Source organism: Hemiscyllium ocellatum, chromosome 17 (assembly GCF_020745735.1).
Source record: "Hemiscyllium ocellatum isolate sHemOce1 chromosome 17, sHemOce1.pat.X.cur, whole genome shotgun sequence".
NCBI lineage: Eukaryota > Metazoa > Chordata > Chondrichthyes > Orectolobiformes > Hemiscylliidae > Hemiscyllium > Hemiscyllium ocellatum.
This window is the reverse complement of record NC_083417.1, coordinates 730,170-751,293: the sequence shown is the minus strand read 5'-3', so window position 1 is coordinate 751,293 and position 21,124 is coordinate 730,170. Positions and strand designations below refer to the sequence as shown.

Here is a 21,124-nt window from a genome sequence, read left to right as displayed (position 1 = left end):
GATATCCCAACCGAATCTAGTTCCACCTGCCAGCACCCAGCCCATAACCTTCCAAACCTGTCCTATTCATAGACCATCCAGATGCCTTTTAAATGTCGCAATTGTACTAGACCCCACCACCACCTCTGGCAGCCCATTCTATGCACGCACCACCCTCTGCATGAAAACATTGCCTCTTAGCTCTCATTTATATCTTTCCCCTCTCACCCTAAACCTATGCCCTCTAGTTCTGGACTCCCCTACCCCAGGAAAAAGACTTTGTCTATTTATTCTATCCATGCCCCCTCATGATTTTATAAACCTGTATAAGGTCACCCCTCAGCCTCCGACACTCCAGGGAAAACAGCCTATTCAACCTCTCCCCATAGCTCAAATCCTCCAACCCTGGCAACATCCTTGTAAATCTTTTCTGAATCCTTTCAAGTTTCACAACATCGTTCCTATAGGAAGGAGACCAGAATTGTACGCAATATTCCAAAACTGGCCGAACCAATATCTTGTACAGCTGCAACATGACCTTCCAATGCCTGTATTCAATACTCTGACCAATAAAGGAAAGCATACCAAATGCCACCTTTACTATCCTATCTACCTGTGACTCCACTTTCAAGGAGCTATGAACCCGCACTCCAAGGTCTCTTTGTTCAGCAACACTTCTTAGAACCTTACCATTAAGTGCATAAGTCTTGCTAAGATTTGCTTTCCCAAAATGCAGTACCTCGCATTTATCTGAATTAAGCCTCATCTGCCACTTCTCAGTCCATTGGCCCATCTGATCAAGATCCCGTTGTAATCTTAGGTAACCTTCTTTGCTGTCCATTACACCTTTAATTTTGGTGTCATCTGCAAACTTACTAATTGTACCTCTTATGCTCGCATCTAAATCATTTATATAAATGATGAAAAGTAGAGGATCCAGCACCAATCTGTCCTCATCAATCTTCTTTGTTACTTCCTCAAAAAAACTCAAGTTTGTGAGACATGATTTCCTAAGCACAAAGTCATGTTGACTATCCCTAATCAGTCCTTGCCTATTCAAATACATGTATGTCCTGTCCCTCAGGATTCCCTAGAACAACTTACCCATCACCGACATCAGGCTCACTGGTCTATAGTTCCCTGGCTCGTCCTTACCACCCTTCTTAAACAGTAGCAGCACGTTAGCTAACCTCCAGTCTCCCGGCACCTCACCTGTGACTAACGATGATACAAATATCCCAGCAAGAGGCCCAGCAATCACTTCTCTGGCTTCCCATAGAGTTCTCGGGTACACCTGATCAGGTCCTGGGATTTATTCACCTTTATGCATTTCAAGACATCCAGCACTTCCTCCTCTGTAATATGGACATCCTGCAAGATGCCACCATCTATTTCCCTACAGTCTATATCTTCCATATCTTTTTCCACAGTAAATACTGATGCAAATTACTCATTTAGTATCTCCCCCATTTTCTGCGGCTCCACACAAAAGGCCGCCTTGCTGATCTTTGAGGGGCCTTATTCTCTCCTTAGTTACCCTTAGATCTGGTCTATCCTTTTCCATCACTATTTTAAATCTAATAGAATTATGATCGCCGGCACCAAAGTGTTCCCCCACTGATGCCTCGGTCACCTGCTCTGCCTTATTTCCCAAGAGTAGGTCACATTTTGCACCTTCTCGAGTAGGTACATCCACACACTGAATCAGAAAATTGTCTTGTACACACAAGAAATTCCTCTCCATCTAAACCTTGAACACCATGGCAGTCCCAGTCGATGTTTGGAAAGTTAAAATCCCCTACCATAACTACACTATTATACTTACAAATATCTGAGATCTCCTAACAAGTTTGTTTCTCAATTTCCCTCTGACTATTACATAAATGATTCGGATGCGAGCATAAGAGATACAGTTAGTAAGTTTGCAGATGACATCAAAATTGGAGGTGTAGTGTACGGCGAAGAGAGTTACCTCAGATTACAACAGGATCTTGACCAGATGGGCCAATGGGCTGAGAAGTGGCAGTTGGAGTTTCATAGAACATAGAAAAATACAGCGCAGTACAGGCCCTTTGGCCCTCAATGTTGCGCCGACCCAAGCCCACCTAACCTACACTAGCCTACTTTCCTCGATATGCCTATCCAATGCCTGTTTAAATACCTATAAAGAGGGAGAGTCCACCACTGCTACTGGCAGGGCATTCCATGAACTCACGACTCGCTGAGTAAAGAATCTACCCCTAACATCTGTCCTATACATACCTCCCCTTAATTTAAAGCTATGCCCCCTCGTAATAGCTGACTCCATACATGGAAAAAGGTTCTCATTGGCAACCCTATCTAAACCCCTAATCATCTTGTACACCCTATCAAGTCACCCCTAAACCTTCTTTTCTCCAATGAAAATAGCCCCAAGTGCCTCAGCCTTTCCTCATATGATCTTCCTACCATACTAGGCAACATCCTGGTAAACAAACTCTGCACCCATTCCAGTGCCTCCACATCCTTCCTATAGTATGGCGACCAAAACTGCACACAATACTCCAGATGCGTCCGCACCAGAGTCTTATACAACTGCAACATGACCTCAGGACTCCGGAACTCCATTCCTCTACCAATAAAAGCCAGTACGCCATATGCCTTCTTCACAGCACTATTTACCTGGGTGGCATCTTTCAGCGATCTGTGTACATGGACACCAAGATCCCTCTGCTCATCCACACTATCAAGTATCCGACCATTAGCCAAGTACCCCATCTTCTTGTTACTGTTACCAAAGTGAATCACTTCTCACTTAGCTACATTGAACTCCATTTGCCACCTTTCTGCCCAGCTCTGCAGCTTATCTATATCCCGCTGTAACCTGCCACACCCTTCCTCACTGTCAACAGCTCCACCGACTTTCGTATCATCCGCAAACTTGCTCACCCGACCTTCTAGCCCCTCCTCCAGGTCATTTATAAAAATGACAAACAGCAATGGTCCCAAAACAGATCCTTGTGGAACACCGCTAGTAACTGCACTCCAAGATGAACCTTGACCATCAACTACTACCCTCTGTCTTCTTTCAGCCAGCCAATTCCTAATCCAAACCTCTAACGCACCCTCAATGCCATACCTCCGTATTTTTTGCAGTAGCCTACCATGGGGAACCTTATCAAACGCCTTACTAAACTCCATATACACCACATCTACCGCTTTACCCTTGTCCACCTCCTTAGTCACCTTCTCAAAGAATTCAATAAGGTTTGTGAGACACGGCCTGCCCTTCACAAAACCATGCTGACTATCCTTGATCACATTATTCCTATCCAGATGTTCTTAAATCCTATCCCTTACAATTCTCTCTCAGACTCTGCCCACAACAGAAGTGAGACTCATAGTTACTAGAGTTATCCCTACTCCCCTTCTTGAACAAGGGAACCACATTTGCTATCCTCCGGTCTTCTGGCACTATTCCTGTAGACAACGAGGACATGACGATCAAGGCCAATGGCTCTGCAATCTCCTCCATTGCTTCCCAGAGAATCCTAGGATAAATGCCATCAGGCCCAGGGGACTTATCTATATTCACCCTTTCCAGAATTTCCAACACCTCTTCCCTACATACTTCAAAGCCATCCAGTCTAATTAATTGTGACTCAATATTCACATCGGCAACAATGTCCTGTTCCTGAGTGAATACTGACGAAAAGTATTCATTCACTGTCTCTCCCATCTCTTCAGCCTCCATGCACAACTTCCCACTACTATCCTTGACTGGACCTATTCCTACCCTAGTCATTCTTTTATTCCTGACATACCTATAGAAAGCCTTTGGGTTTTCCCTAATCCTACCAGTAAAAAATGAGGTCTGCAGATGCTGGAGATCACAGCTGAAAATGTGTTGCTGGTTAAAGCACAGCAGATTAGGCAGCATCTCAGGAATAGGGAATTCGACGTTTCGAGCATAAGCCCTTCATCAGGAATGAGAGAGAGTAGCCAAGCAGGCTAAGATAAAAGGTAGGGAGGAGGGACTTGGGGGAGGGCCGATGGAGGTGGGATAGGTGGAAGGAGGTCAAGGTGAGGGTGATAGGCCGGAGTGGGGTGGGGGCGGAGAGGTCAGTAAGGAGATTGCAGGTTAGGAGGGCGGTGCTGAGTTAAGGGAACCGACTGAGACAAGGTGGGGGGAGGGGAAATGAGGAAACTGGAGAAATCTGAATTCATACCTTGTGGTTGGAGGGTTCCCAGGCGGAAGATGAGGCGCTCCTCCTCCAGCCGTCGTGTTGTTATGTTCTGCCGGTGGAGGAGTCCAAGGACCTGCATGTCCTCGGTGGAGTGGGAGGGAGAGTTAAAGTGTTGAGCCACGGGGTGGTTGGGTTGGTTGGTCCGGGCGGCCCAGAGGTGTTCTCTGAAGCGTTCTGCAAGTAAGCGGCCTGTCTCCCCAATATAGAGGAGGCCACATCCTCTATATTGGGGAGACAGGCCGCTTACTTGCCTCACCTCTTGTTGGCGTGTCTACATATTGTGTCAGGAAATCCTCCTGCACACATTGGACAAACACCGACCCATCTAACATACTCGAGGTATAGCTTTCCCAGTCAATATTCGGAAAGTTAAAGTCCCCCACAACAACCACCCTATTACTTTCACTCTTCGCCTGAATCATCCTCGCAATCCTTTCTTCTACGTCTCTAGGACTATTCGGAGGCCTGTAGAAAACTCCTAACAGGGTGACCTCACCTTTCCTATTTCTAACCTCAGCCCTAATTCAGATAAATGCGAGGTGCTGCATTTTGGGAAAGCAAATCTTAGCCGGACGTATACACTTAATGGTCAGGTGCTAGGGAGTGTTGCTGAACAAAGACACCTTGGAGTGCAGGTTCATAGCTCCTTGAAAGTGGAGTCGCAGGTAGATAGGATAGTGAAGGCGGCGTTTGGTATGCTTTCCTTTATTGGTCAGAGTATTGAGTACAGGAATTGGGAGGTCATGTTGCAGCTGTACAGGACATTGGTTCGGCCTCTTTTGGAATATTGTGTGCAGTTCTGGTCTCCTTCCTATCGGAAAGATGTTGTGAAACTTGAAAGGGTTCAGAAAAAATTTACAAGGATGTTGTTAGGTTTGGAGGATCTGAGCTATAGGGAGAGGCTGAACAGGCTGGGGCTGCTTTCCCGAGAGCGTCGGAGGCTGAGGAGTGACCTTATAGAGGTTTCCAAAATTATGAGGGTCATGGATAGGGTAAATAGACAAAGTCTTTTCCCTGGCATCAGGGAGTCCAGAACTAGAGGGCATAGGTTTAGGGTGAGAGGGGAAAGATATAAAAGAGACCTAAGGGGCAACATTTTCACGCAGAGGGTGGTACGTGTATGGAATGAGCTGCCAGAGGATGTGGTGGAGGCTGGTACAACTGCAACATTTAAGAGGCATTTGGATAGGTATATGAATGGGAAGGGTTTGGAGGGATATGGGCAGGGTGCTGGTAGGTGGGAGTAGATTGAGTTGGGATATCTGGTTGGCATGAACAGGTTGGACCGAAGGGTCTGTTACCATGCTATACATCTCTATGACTCTATAAGAGACACATCTCCAAAAACACACAATGAAGAAAGAACCCACTCGACTCACTGCTGCAGATTCTCTGTCAGCCACACTTTAAACAACGATTAACTTATCTGATTCTGTGCTGTGAACTTCGTCCAACAGTTCCTCCAAGATTAGTTGTGAATTTCACTGTTTGTTAATTTTCCCAGATGCACTCCGATGTCCAACGATACATGAATTCAAACATCAAAGGCAGTAACTGTGCAGGTTTTCTCTCTCTCTCTCTCTCTCTCTCTCTCTCTCTCTCTCTCTCTCCTGCAATGACCTCCCCGTGTGCTTCCTTTGTGTGTTCTTCTCCCTTTTAAAATTTGTTGTTTTGATTTTTTTTTCCCCCCAAGTTCCAAAACAATGTAACAGCATATGAACAGTAATTGCTGCTCCTGGAATTCGAGGAAATCACCTCCAGCACATAAAATACCTCAAAAAAGGAGCAGCTGTTACAGCCAGAAATTTTTCCCGTCCTACATCTTGGATTACACAGAATCTAATGGAGTCCCAGTCAATAAAATGCAACAATCCTGTTGTTTTTCCATTTTTCCATAATCTGTCCACATATCTGTTCCTAAATCTCCTGCTGGATTGCACCCTTGTTATTCCCGAGTTCTGCCCATATGGCTTTGCTGGATGAGCCCTCCAAGGTGCCCTCTCTCAGTACAACAGTAACTTCCCTAATCAGTAATTAAACTCCACCTCTTTTACATTCCTCTCTATCTCGCCTGAAACATCTAAATCCCAGAAGGCAAAAACAAATTACCTGACCACTACTTACCAAATGTCACTTTTGAATCTGTGATGTGGTGATGTCCAGCTCCCATACTACATTCTGTGTAATGGATCAAAGTCAGGCTGCTACTCGAAACTAGGCCTGAAATGTCCCATTGTCGTTTTTACTTGCTTAAGTTGCTGTTTTCTCCCTGCTGCCTCTCTGGTTCTGTTTCCCAGCTGCTGATCAAGTTGCTACTCGAAGCTGGCACTCATGGTGACTGTGCTGACTTCTCCCAGAATTCTCCTTGTTCACTTGTCAACAGCACTCTCTGGATGCTCTTCCTCCTGTTGAGCTCTGGGTCCTGCATAATCTCCTTATCAGTTGTGTGGCTGAGCCGACTTCTACCAGAATCCATTTTTGGTTGCTTCTCACTAATACATCTGGAAGGATGGACATTGGGCCAGATTGGGATGGGAAGGCATGGGGTCAGATTGGAGTGAGGTGGACACAGGGTGGGATTGGGATGGACGGACAGGGGCAGGATTGGCATGGATGCCGGGGGTCAGATTGGGATGGACAGAATTGAGATCTGAATATAATTAATGGGTGTTAGGTAGTCAACATGTGAGACTTGATTTAAGTCTCTCTGCTTATACTAAGCTAACATTTGGTGTTGAGGGATTCAAGTATGGATGGAGAGTTTTTTGAGTAACTTTTGGATATTTTGGCATATTGTATGGAGCCTTGGCAAGCAGTTGTATTATTACATAGTTCCCAGGATCATAATTTCATGGTTTTGGGTCACTTTAATATCTTGATTGGACATGTGTTTAATGAAATATCTGATGTAACTGTTGTACATTTTGTGCTTTGAATATTTAATGTTAATGTCTATTCTTCATGTCAGGATAGGTTTAGTGCGTAATTGTTGCTCTTGCGCGACAAAAAGAATGACTCAGATACTTAACAAGCTCAAACAAGCTGATGGTTAAAGAAACATTCTTCATTCAATGTTACAGGACATGGGTGGGAAGCCTTTGTTTTTGTTTGCATCAGGGTTGGGTATTAATGGCTTACACATTAGAGGCTGCAGGGAATAAGAGTGGTTAGAACAACTTCGAACTGGAGTGAAGTTTGACCCAGTCCATTCAGGAATCAGTCCTTTCAAGTTCCCACTTTGGAATTGCCTCACATATGGTGGTTGGCTGTTGTCCTCACAAAACAGTGAGGGACCACTTGCCACAAGTTGTGTTGATGAAGCTGCTCCTGATGCGGAATGTAACCTGCCATTGCCTTCTGATATCTTGCAAAATGAAGTGAGAGACCAGTTGTATTTAAGACCCTTCCCGCTGATATAGAATCATACAGCACCAAAACACCCTTGGCCCAACCCGGGTGCCGACCAGACACCCCAATCTGACCTAATCCCATTTGCCAGCATTTGATCCAAATCCCTCAAAACTCTTACTATTTGTATATCCTTCCAGATGCATTTATAACAGCAAAACATGCAATTAGAAAGGCAAGAATGATTAGGGATCGTCAACATGGTTTTGTGTGTAGAAAATTGTGTCTCACTAACTTGAATTTTTTTGAAGAAGTGACTAAGAATACTGATGAAGACAGAGCAGTAGACGTTGTCGAAATGAACATCCACAAGGTTCCATGTGGTAGACTGGTTAGTAGGTTAGATCTTATGGGACCCAAGGGGAGTTACCCAGTTGGATACAGAAATAGCTTGAAGGTAGGACACTTCAAGAGGGTAATAGTAGAGGGGTATTTTTCAGACTGGAGACTGTACCAAGTAGTGTACCACAAGGACACGTGTTGAGTCCACTGCCTTTTGTATTTGCCATCAATGATTTGGGTGTGAATATAGGAGGTATAGTTAGTAAGTTTTCAGGTGATAGCAAAATTGGTGGTGTAGTGGACAGTGAAGAAGGTTACCTCAGACTACAATGGTTAGATGGGCCAATGGGCTGAGGAGCTGAAAATGTGTTGCTGGAAAAGCGCAGCAGGTCAGGCAGCATTCAAGAAGCAGGAGAGTCGACGTTTCGGGCATGAGTCTTTCTTCAGGGCTCGTACCCGAAACTTCGATTCTCCTGTTCCTTGGATGCTGCCTGACCTGCTGCGCTTTTCCAGCAAAACATTTTCAGCTCTGATCTCCAGCATCTGCAATCCTCACTTTCTCCTCCATGGGCTGAGGAATGGTACATGGAGTATAATTAGATAAATGTGAAATGTTGCATTTTAGTAAGGCATGTCAGGGCAGGACTTGAACATTTAATAGTTGAATGTTGCTGAAAAAGACTTTAGGGTGCAAGTTCATAGTTCCTTGAAGGTGGAATCACAGGTACACAGGATAGTGAAGAAGGCAACCAAAACAGAAATTGCTGGAAAAGCTCAGCAAGTCTGTCAGCATCTGTGGAGAGAAATCAGAGTTAACATTTCGGGTCGAATGACCCTTCCTCAGAATTGCAACCAGTTGGAGGGTTTGAGCTACAGGGAGAGCTTGATTAGGTTAGAGCTATTTTTCTCGGAGTGTCAGAGGCTGAGGGGTGACCTGGTAGAAGATACAATAACGTCATGAGGGGCATGGATAGGGTGAATAGCCAAGGCCTTTTTCCCTGGGCAGGGTAGTACAAAGCTAGATGCTAGATTAGAGTGGTGCTGGTAAAGCACAGCAGTTCAGGCAGCATCCGAAGAGCAGGAAAATTGACATTTTGGGCAAAAGCCCTTCATCAGGAATAGAGGCAGAGTGCCTGCAGAGTGGAAAGATAAATGAGAAGAGGGTGGGAATGGGGAGAAAGTAGCATAGAGTGCAATAGGTGAATGGGGCTGGGGAAGGAGGTGAAAGGTCAGAGGATGGTGGAGTGGATAGGTAGAAAGGAAGATGGGCAGGTAGAACAAGTCATGGGGACAGTGCTGAGCTGGAAGTTGGAACTGGGGTGAAATGGGGGAAGGGGAAATGAGGAAGCTGTTGAAGTCCACATTGATGCCCTGGGGCTGAAGTGTTCCGAGGCGGAAGATGAGGCCGCCTTCCTCCAGGCGTCTGGTGGTGAGGGAGCGGCGGTGAAGGAGGCCCAGGACCTCCATGTCCTCGGCAGAGTGGGAGGGGGAGTTGAAATGTTGGGCCACAGGGCGGAGTGGTTGATTGGTGCTGGTGTCCCGGAGATGTTCCCTAAAGCACTGTGCTAGAAGGCGTCCAGTCTCCCCAATGTAGAGGAGACCGCATCGGGAGTAACAGAATACAATAAATGATATTGGTGGATGTGCAGGTAAAACTTTGGATGTAGAAGGCTCTTTTAGGGCCTTGGATGGAGGTGGGGGAGGTGGTGTGGGCGCATGTTTTGCAATTCCTGCAGTGGTAGGAGAAGGTGCCAGGATGGGAGGGTGGGTTGTAGAGGGGCATGGACCTGACCAGGTAGTCACGGAGAGAACGGTCTTTGCGGAAGGCGGAAAGGGGTGGGGAGGGAAATATATTCCTGGTGGTGGGGTCTGTTTGGAGGTGGCGGAAATGTCGGCGGATGATTTGGTTTATGCGAAGGTTGGTAGGGTGGGAGGTGAGCTCCAGGGGCGTTCTGTCCTTGTTACGATTGGAGGGGTGGAATCGGAGGGCAGAGGTGCGGGATGTTGATGAGATGCATTGGAGGGCATCTTTAACCATGTGAGAGGGGAAATTGTGGTCTCTAAAGAAGGAGGCCATCTGGTGTGTTGTGTGGTGGAACTGGTCCTCCTGGGAGCAGATACGGCAGAGGCGAAGGAATTGGGAATACAGGATGATATTTTTGCAGAAGGTAGGATGGGAAGAGGTGTAATCCAGGTAGCTGTGGGAGTCGGTGGGTTTGCAAAAAATGTCGGTGTCAAGTCGGTTGTCATTAATGGAAATAGAGAGGTCCAGGAAGGAGAGGGAGGTGTCAGAGATGGTCCAGGTAAATTTAAGGTCAGGGTGGAATGTGTTGGTGAAGTTGATGAATTGCTCAACCTCTTCGCGGGAGCATGAGGTGGCGCCAATGAAGTCATTAATGTATTGGAGGAAGAGGTGGGGATTGGTGCCGGTGTAACTACGGAAGATGGACTGTTCTACGTAGCCAACAAAGGGACAGACATAGCTGGGGCCCATACAGGTGCCCCATGGCTACCCCTTTGGCCTGGAGGAAGTGGGAGGATTCGAAGGAGAAATTGTTAAGGGTGAGGACCAGTTCAGCCAAACGAATGTGTGTGTTGATGGAAGGGTACTGTAGAGGACGTTGGGAGAGGAAGAAACAGAGGGCTTGGAGATGGCAGATGGAGGCGTAGAGGGATTGGATATCCATGGTGAAGATAAGGCATTGGGGGCCGGGGAAACGGAAGTCTTGGAGGAGGTGGAGGGCGTGGGTCATGTCTTGAACGTATGTGGCGAGTTCCTGGACTGGGGGGATAGGTCAGTGTCGAGGTAGGTAGAGATGAGTTCAGTGGGGCAGAAGCATGCTGAGACAATTGGTCGGCCAGGGTGGTCAGGCTTATGGATCTTGGGAAGGAGGTAGAACCGGGCAGTGCGGGGTTCCCAGACTGAGGTTGGAAGCTGTGGGTGGGAGATCTCCTGAGGTGATAAGATTCTGTATGGTCTGGGAGACGATGGTTTGGTGTTGGGGGTGGGGTCATGGTCGAGGGGGCAGTAGGAGGAAGTGTCTACGAGTTGGCGTCTGGCTTCAGCGATGTAGAGGTCAGTGCGCCAGACTACCACTGCACCCCCTTTATCTGCTGGTACCTAGTCCAAAGCTAGAAGGCATTGGCTTAAAGTAATAGGGAAAAGATATGAGGGACATAAGGGGAAACGGTTTTGTGCAGAAGGTGGTGCATGTATGGAATGAGCTGCCAGATGAAGTGGTAGAGATTGGTACAATTACAACATTTAAAAGGCATCTGAATGGGTATATGAATGGAAGGGCTTAGACCGATATTGGCATAATGCACTAGATTAATTTAGAATATCTGGTAGCGTGGATGAGTTTATTTGAAGGGTCTGTTTCCGTACTGTCCAACCCTAAGATTTTATGACTGTTGATTGGGAATGTTCTCCTCAAAGGCAAGTTGGTTAAGAGGAGATTTGATAGAGGTTTCCAAAATCTCTAGAGAACAGATATGGAGAAGCGATTTCCACTCACCGCCTGCTTCCCCAAAGCCTGTCCTCCACCTACAAGGATTAAGTCAGGAGTGTGATGGAATACTCCCTATTTTCCTGGATGAGTACAGCACCAATAACAGCGAAAAATGTTGATACCATCCATGTCAATGCGGCTCACTTGATTGACACCAGATCCACAAACATCCACTTCCTTGACCACTGACACTTAGTAGCAGCAGAGGGTACTGTTTACAAATGCACTCCAGAAATTCACCAAAGATTCTCAGACAGCATGACCATTTCCACCTAGGAGGGCAAGGGCAGCAGATACGTGGGAGCACCATCACCTGCAAGTTCCTGTCCAAACCACTTAGCTTTCTGACTTGGAAACCTATTGCCATTCCTTCACTCTCACTGGGTCAAAATCCTGGAATTCCCTCCCTAATGGCATTGTGGGTCTACCTACAGCAGTTCAAAGGCAAAAAACATCTCACCACCACCTTCTCAAGGGCAGTTAGAGATGAGTAATAAATGCTGGCCCAGCCAGTGACGGCTATGTCCCATGAGTGAATAAAATAAAGCTTGATCCCACTTGTAAAACATTTTGGGATGCTTTACAGAATCGCAGAATTTTTCAGACAATAATAAGGTATAGGTGCAGATGTTGGGTATTCAGTCCATTTCAGTCTGCTCTGCTATTTAATGAGATGATGGCTACTCTGATAGTCCGCAACTCTGCTTTCCTGTGTTTTCCCTATAATTATTGATTCCCTTACTGATTAAATATCTGTCTATCTCAGTCTTTCTTATACTTGATAGCCGAGTCTTAACAACTTTCTGCTGTAAACAATTTCACAGATTTACTACCCACTAAGAGAAAGAATCCTTTCCCATCTCTATCCTAATGATGACCCCTTACATTGAGATTATGTGTTCTAACTCTGGATTCGCTCGCAATAAAATAACTTATAATTCTTATCATGTAAGTGGAAACCATGTGGTGCATATTATCTGCACCAGCTCTCTGAAAGAGCATTATGACACTGTTTCCCCAAGTTTGTGTACTGTTTCTATTCAACTATCAACCAATGCCATCTTGATTAATCAGGTTAGATTCCCTACAGCGTGGGAACAGGTCCTTCAGCCCAACAAGTCCACACCGACCCTCTGAAGAGTGACCCACCCAGACAATTCCCTCTGGCTAATGCACCAAACACTATGGGCGATTTAATATGGCCAATTCACCTGACCTGCACATCTTTGGACTGTAGGAGGAAACCAGAGCACCCGGAGGAAACCCACGCTGACACGGAGAATGTGCAAACTCCACACAGACAGTCACCCGAGGCTGGAATCGAACCTGGGACACTGGTGGTGGGAGGCAGCAGTGCTAACCACTGAGCCACTGTGCCGTCTTTATATTGAATCTGTCTCCACTACACTTCCAGATAGTTCATTAGAGACCTGAACCACTCATTATGTGAACAAAAATTTCGAGCATTATAATTGTGGGAGGAAACTGAACCACCTGTGGGCGGCACGGTGGCACAGTGGTTAGCACTGCTGCCTCACAGCGCCTGAGACCCGGGTTCAGTTCCCGACTCAGGCGACTGACTGTGTGGAGTTTGCACGTTCTCCCCGTGTCTGCGTGGGTTTCCTCCGGGTGCTCCGGTTTCCTCCCACTGTCCAAAGGTGTGCGGGGTCAGGTGAATTGGCCATGCTAAATTGCCCATAGTATTAGGTAAGGGGTAAATGTAGGGGTATGGGTGGGTTGCGCTTCGGCGGGTCGGTGTGGACTTGTTGGGCCGAAGGGCCTGTTTCCACACTGTAGTAATCTAATCTAGTAATCTAATCTAATCTAAACCGTGTTTACATGAGTTTCCTCCAGGTGCTCCGGTTTCCTCCCACAAGCCGAAGATGTGTAGGTTAATTGAATTGGTCATGCTAAATTGCCCGTAGTGTTCAGTGATGTGTAGGTTAGGTGTATTAGTCTGCAGTAAATGTAGTGGAATGGGTCTGGGTGGGTTCGTCTTCGGAGGGTCAGTGTGGACTTGTTGGGCCAAAAGGCCTGTTTCCACACTGTAGGGATTCTGTATCTATATCATTCTATATCTATAATGTTAAAAATGCTTTTTAATTAACAGTTGTTTATATTCCAGAATAATTGTTTTATGTTTCTGCTCTTTCCTCCTTAGGTGTGTGTGGTTGGAAATGACCCAAGTTCTAAGCTGTTGGCATCTCTGGAGGCAGTAATTCCAGCAATCTTTAGTCTTTATTGCTTCACAGCACAAGGAGTTTCACATTTGCGGTTTGTATTTACTCTCTAACTACCCTATGCCTATTTCTAGTCAATTTATTGGAGATGCTCGATTTCAACAGTTGATGTGGTCGACTGTGCCATTGAGTGGCTGAGATAGTAGAGATCACAGCTCTTTCAATCGTAAGAGATGTCCCTGAAGGCTTTGAGACTGCTTCAATGCTGTGGCAGGCAGAAGCCTAATTGGGGATATTTAGATGTGAAAGTGGGGTGTGAAGTTTGATAGGGGATGGGAGCAGTGAATGGATGATCTCAGTTTACATAAAAAGGCCCAATAACTCCCCTCATTTGTTTCCTCCACATTCGCCTTAAATAAGGAGCTACCGGGTTTTGAAACTATGCAGTTACTTTCCCAGGATGATTGCTGTGCAGGGAAGGGTTTTGGAAAAGGAGAGAGAAATGTAGTTGCTCTTTGTGTTACAGTCATGGACCAGGTATTATCATGGAATGACAAAGCAAGGGAATTGCCGGATTGGAGGGAGATTTGAGAGTCGTCTTAAAGGACAGTTATTAAAAATGGGGGTAAGGGAGAGCTGGTTGATACTTAAAGTTGGACGTTGGTAACTAAGTGGCTTGGACAGAATGGATATAAAAAGAATTAGTGATAGAAAGAGGAATCTAGTCACAACTCATAGATGCATATTCAAAATAGAACATAGAAAAATACAGCGCAGTACAGGCCCTTCGGCCCTCGATGTTGCGCTGACCAAATCCTACCTAACCTACACTAGCCCAATAACTTCCATATGCCTATCCAATGCCTGCTTAAATGACCATAAAGAGGGAGAGTTCACCACTGCTACTGGCAGGGCATTCCATGAACTCTCAACCCGCTGCGTAAAGAATCTACCCCTAACATCTGTCCTATACCTACCACCCCTTAATTTAACGCTGTGTCCCCTAGTAACAGCTGACTCCATTAGCGGTAAAAGGTTCTCAGTGTCTACCCTATCTAAACCCCTAATCATCATATACACCTCTATCAAATCTCCCCTAAACCTTCTTTTCTCCAATGAGAACAGGCCCAAGTGCCTCAGCCTTTCCTCATACGATTTTCCTACCATGCCAAGCAATATCCTGGTAAACCTCCTCTGCACTCGTTCCAATGCCTCCACATCCTTCCTATAGTATGGCGACCAAAACTGCACACAATACTCCAGATGAGGCCGCACCAGAGTCTTCTACAACTGCAACATGACCTCAGGACTCCGGAACTCAATTCCTCTACCAGTAAAGCCCAGTACACCATATGCCTTCCTCACAGCACTATTTACCTGGGTGGCAACTTTCATAGATCTGTGTACATGGACAAGATCCCTCTGCTCATCCACACTACCAAGTAGCCTACCATTAGCCCAGTAATCCATCTTCTTGTTACTCCTACCAAAGTGAATGACTTCACACTTAGCTACATTGAATTCCATCTGCCACCTTTCTGCCCAGCTCTGCAACCTATCTATATCCCGCTGTAACCTGCCACATCCTTCTTCACTGTCCACAACTCCACCGACCATTGTGTCATCCGCAAACTTGCTCACGCAGCTTTCAAGCCCCTCCTCTAGATCATTTATAAAGATGACAAACAGCAACGGTCCCAAAACAGATCCCTGTGGTACACCACTAGTAACTGCACTCCAAGATGAACCTAGTCCATCAACTACTATCCTCTGTCTCCTTCCAGCCAGCCAATTCCTAATCCAAACCTCTAATGCACCCTCAATGCCATACCTCCGTAGTTTTTGCATTAGCCTACCATGGGGTACCTTATCGAACGCCTTGCTAAAATCCATATACACCACATCTACTGCTTTACCCTCATCCACCTCCTTAGTCACCTTCTCAACTCAATAAGGTTTGTGAGGCACGACCTGCCCTTCACAAAACCATGCTGACTATCCTTGATCACATTATTCCTATCCAGATGTTCATAAATCTTATCCCTTACAATTCTCTCTAAGACTTTGCCCACAACAGAAGTGAGACTCACTGGCCTATAGTTACTCGGGCTGTCCCTACTCCCCTTCTTGAACAAGGGGACCACATTCGCTATCGAGTAAAAAATGAGGTCTGCAGATGCTGGAGATCACAGCTGCAAATGTGTTGCTGGTCAAAGCACAGCAGGTTAGGCAGCATCTCAGGAATAGAGAATTCGACGTTTCGAGCATAAGCCCTTCATCAGGAATAAGAGAGAGAGAGCCAAGCAGGCTGAGATAAAAGGTAGGGAGGAGGGACTAGGGGGAGGGGCGATGGAGGTGGGATAGGTGGAAGGAGGTCAAGGTGAGGGTGATAGGCCGGAGTGGGGTGGGGGCGGAGAGGTCAGGAAGAGGATTGCAGGTTAGGAGGGCGGTGCTGAGTTGAGGGAACCGACTGAGACAAGGTGGGGGGAGGGGAAATGAGGAAGCTGGAGAAATCTGAATTCATACCTTGTGGTTGGAGGGTTCCCAGGCGGAAGATGAGGCGCTCCTCCTCCAGCCGTCGTGTAGTTGTGTTCTGCCGGTGGAGGAGTCCAAGGACTTGCATGTCCTCGGTGGAGTGGGAGGGGGAGTTAAAGTGTTGAGCCACGGGGTGATTGGGTTGGTTGGTTCGGGCGGCCCAGAGGTGTTCTCTGAAGCGTTCCGCAAGTAAGCGGCCTGTCTCACCAATATAGAGGAGGCCACATCGGGTGCAGCGGATGCAATAGATGATGTGTGTGGAGGTACAGGTGAACTTGTGGCGGATATGGAAGGATCCCTTGGGGCCTTGGAGGGAAGTGAGTGTGGAGGTGTGGGTGCAAGTTTTACATTTCCTGCGGTTGCAGGGGAAGGTGCCGGGGGTGGAGGTTGGGTTGGTGGGGGGTGTGGATCTGACGAGGGAGTCACGAAGGGAGTGGTCCTTGCGGAACGCTGATAGGGGAGGGGAGGGAAATATATCCTTGGTGGTGGGGTCCGTTTGGAGGTGGCGGAAATGGCGGCGGATGATACGTTGTATGTGCAGGTTGGTGGGGTGGTAGGTGAGAACCAGTGGGGTTCTGTCTTGGTGGCGGTTGGAGGAGCGGGGCTCAAGGGTGGAGGAGCGGGAAGTGGAGGAGATGCGGTGGAGGGCATCGTCGATCACGTCTGGGGGGAATCTGCGGTCCTTGAAGAAGGAGGCCATCTGGGCTGTGCGGTGTTGGAATTGGTCCTCCTGGGAGCAGATGCGGCGGAGACGAAGGAATTGGGAATATGGGATGGCGTTTTTACAGGGGGCAGGGTGGGAGGAGGTGTAGTCCAGGTAGCTGTGGGAGTCAGTCGGTTTATAATAGATGTCTGTGTTGAGTCGGTCGCCCGAGATAGAAATGGAAAGGTCTAGGAAGGGGAGGGAGGAGTCTGAGACAGTCCAGGTGAATTTCAGGTCGGGATGGAAGGTGTTAGTAAAGTTGATGAACTGTTCAACCTCCTCGTGGGAGCACGAGGCAGCGCCGATACAGTCATCGATGTAGCGGAGGAAAAGGTGGGGCGTGGTGCCAGTGTAGTTGCGGAAGATGGACTGTTCCACATATCCTACGAAGAGGCAGGCATAGCTGGGGCCCATGCGGGTGCCCATGGCAACTCCTTTAGTTTGGAGGAAGTGGGAGGATTGAAAAGAGAAGTTATTCAGGGTGAGGACCAGTTCAGTCAGTCGAAGAAGGGTGTCAGTGGAAGGGTACTGGTTGGTGCGGCGGGAAAGGAAGAAGCGGAGGGCTTTGAGTCCTTCATGATGGGGGATGGAGGTGTACAGGGACTGGATGTCCATAGTGAAAATAAGGCGTTGGGGACCGGGGAAGCGAAAATCCTGGAGGAGGTGGAGGGCGTGGGTGGTGTCCCGAACGTAGGTGGGGAGTTCTTGGACTAAAGGGGACAGGACCGTGTCGAGGTATTGGGAGATGAGTTCGGTGGGGCAGGAGCAGGTGATGAGTTCGGTGGGGCAGGAGCAGGTCGCTATCCTCCAGTCTTCTGGTACTATTCCCGTTGACAATGACGACATAAAAATCAAGGCCAATGGCTCTGCTATCTCCTCCCTAGCTTCCCAGAGGATCCTAGGGTAAATGCCATCAGGCCCAGGAGACTTATCTATTTTCATCCTTTCCAGTACTCCCAAAACTTTCTCCCTACATACTTCAATGCCATCCATTCTAATCACTTGTGACTCAATATTCACACCAGCAACAGAGTCCCGTTCCTGAGTGAATACCGACGAAAAGTATTGATTTAGTGTCTCACCAATCTCCTCCGCCTCCACGCACAACTTCCCACTACTATCCTTGACTGGACCGATACCTACCCTAGTCATCCTTTTATTCCTGACATACCTATAGAAAGCCTTTGGGTTTTCCCTAATCCTACCAACTAAGGACTATTCGTGTCCCCTTCTCGCTGCTCTTAGCTCTCTCTTTAGATCCTTCCTGGCTACCTTATAACTCTCAATCGCCCCAACTGAACCTTCACGCCTCATCTTTACATAGGCCGCCCTCTTCCCTTTCACAAGGGATTCCAATTCCCTATTAAACCACGGCTCCCTGACAAGACCCTTTACTCCCTGCCTGACTGGTACATACTTATCAAGGACACTCAATAGGTGTTCCTTGAACAATCTCCACATATCATTAGTGTTCTTCTCCTGAAGCCTGTTTTTCCAATCCACACATCCTAAGTCATGCCTCACCGCATCATAATTTCCCTGCCCCCAGCTATAGCTCTTGCCCTGCAGTGCACACTTATCCCTCTCCATCACTAAAGTAAAAGTCACCGAGTTGTGGTCACTGTCCCCGAAGTGCTCACCTACCTCCAAGTCTAACACCTGGCCTGGTTCATTACCTAGAACCAAATCCAGTATAGCCTCACCTCTTGTTGGCCTGTGTACATATTGTGTCAGGAAACCCTCCTGCACACATTGGACAAACACCAACCCATCTAACGAACTCGAGCTATAGCTTTCCCAGTCAATATCTGGGAAATTAAAGTCCCCCATAATAACCACCCTGCTACTTTCACTCTTCTCCTGAATCATCCTCGCAATACTATCTTCTACTTCTCTCAGACTATTGGGAGGCCTGTAGAAAACACCTGACAGGGTGACCTCACCTTTCCTATTTCTAACCTCAGCCCAAACTACCTCATATGGCAAATCTTCCTCCATCGTCCTTTCCACTGCTGTAATGCTATCCTTGACAAGCAATGCCACACCTCCCCCTCTTTTACCCCCATCTCTGACCCTACTAAAACATTTAAACCCTGGAACCTGCAACAGCCATTCCTGCCCCTGTTCTACCCACGTCTCTGTAATGGCCACAACATCGAAGTCCCAGGTACAAACCCACGCTGCAAGTTCACCTACCTTATTTCTTATACTTCTGGCATTGAAGTATACGCACTTCAAGCCACCTTTCTGTTTACAGGCACCCTCCTTCGAAATCGATGCCTTGTTCCTAACCTCCCTATACTCAAGGTCCTGTACCCTGAAGCTACAGTCCAGGTTCCCATGCCCCTGCATAGTTAGTTTAAACCCTCCCAAAGAGCACTAGCAAACCTCCCCCCAAGGATACTGGTGCCCCTCAGGTTCAGGTGTAGACCATCCTGTTTATAGAGGTCCCACCTTCCCCAGAAAGAACCCCAGTTGTCCAGAAACCGGAATCCCTCCCTCCTGCACCATCCCTGTAGCCACGCATTTAACTGCTCTCTCTCCCTATTCCTCGACTCTCTATCACGTGGCATGGGTAACAAACCAGAGACAACAACTCTGTTTGTTCTAGCTCTGAGCTTCCAACCTAGCTCCCTGAAAGCCTGCCTGACATCCTCACCCCTCTTCCTACCTATGTCGTTGGTGCCAACGTGGACCACGATCTGGGGCTGCTCCCCCTCCCCCTTAAGGACCCGGAAAACACGATCAGAGACATCACGTACCCTTGCACCTGGGAGGCAACATACCAATCGTGAGTCTCTGTCGCCCCCACAAAACCGCCTATCTGTACCCCTCACTATTGAGTCCCCAAGAACTATCGCTCTAACTTTCTCCACCCTTCCCTTCTGAGCAACGGGGCCAGGCTCTGTGCCAGAGGCCTGAACCTCGTTGCTTACCCCGATAAGGCATCCCCCCCAAAAGTATCCAAAACGGTATACTTGTTCTTGAGGGGAATGACCGCAGGGGGTCCCTGCACTGGCTGGTTCCTCCCACTCCCCCTCACTGTCACCCATCTGTCTATAACTTTCGGTGTAACTACTTCCCTATAGCTCTGATCTATGACCACCTCTGCCTCCCGAATGATCCGCAGTTCATCCAACTCCAGCTCCAGTTCCCTAACACGGTCTTGGAGGAGCTGGAGATGGATGCACTTCTTGCAAGTGTAATCAGCAGGGACGCTAATGGCTTCCCTCACCTCATACATGTTGCAAGAGGAACATTGCACTGCCTGCACTGCCATCCCTCTAAAAAGTAAGCTTTAAAACTAAATCTAAAGAAACAAACAAGCAAAATGCAGCACTTACCTGCTTGCCTCAACGGGTCTTATTATTAGGTTAGAGGAGGAGGGCGGGTGGGAGGCTCTTCCCCTGTAGTGCCTCGGGTTCCTCGCCTGCGCACTTATATAAGAAAAAAAACCCTACCCAGGTAACCTAGCGCGGCACCAGCTTCCGGGTCCGCTTGGTGCTTAAAAAAAACTTTAAAACTTTTAGCTGTTTGAAAAAAAACACGAACTGGACTTACCCCGCGACTTCAAAAACACCACCAGACAGCCGTTACTTGGTCCGCCGTTAGGTTATAACACAGATGATGTGACAGATATAGTGCAGAATAAGATAAGATCAAGGATCCATAGAAACTGATCCAAAGACTTATTATTTTAAGGACACTGTTGGAAGGACAGATAGAAAATCATTGAGCAAAAGCAGTTAGGAGGAGAGCGGGAATATATAATGTGGTGGTTATAGAGTCATACAAGAAACGTTGCCTTTCAGGCCTATCTTGTGCTGGCTTGAAAGGGTATTGGAGAGAGTTAGAGAAGAAGGATTTAATCATTGTGTTCCAATAGGTTGATACCAGCACATAAGTATTGTTTCTGAGGGGAGAGTGCAAGTGAAAAAATAATATAAATAATCCAAATGGACAAAAGGGAAGAATAGAGCAACAGTCAGAGCTTTAGGCATACGGCTAAATGGAAAACAAAAAGATGTAAATTTGATAATTAAGGAAGAGAAATGGGAAATGTGTGAGTAAAGCAATCAGACAGAACAGAGATTAAAATATATGGCTCAACTGAGCACATGGCATAATTACTTAGGTAAGGTTAACTGGAATGGGAGGATACAAACTATCCAAGGTAAATTGGGCAGATCTATTAATGTAGGATTACAGATCAGTGGAAGATGCTAATTATGTAATTTGACATGATATAATCCCAATTTATATTCCCTGTTGAACTGGAAATGGGGTGGATCCTACTAG

General features: G+C 47.1%; 1 protein-coding gene across 1 annotated transcript in view; it reads left to right on the top strand.

Annotated features, from left to right (window-relative positions):
- The window catches only part of tango6 (transport and golgi organization 6 homolog (Drosophila)), a 217,185-nt gene that overhangs the window by 72,171 nt on the left and 123,890 nt on the right, over positions 1–21,124 (top strand). The window contains exon 8 of the mRNA XM_060838313.1: positions 13,569–13,681. Within this exon, the coding sequence (XP_060694296.1) occupies positions 13,569–13,681 (113 nt within the window). The remainder of the gene's footprint in view (positions 1–13,568; positions 13,682–21,124) is intronic.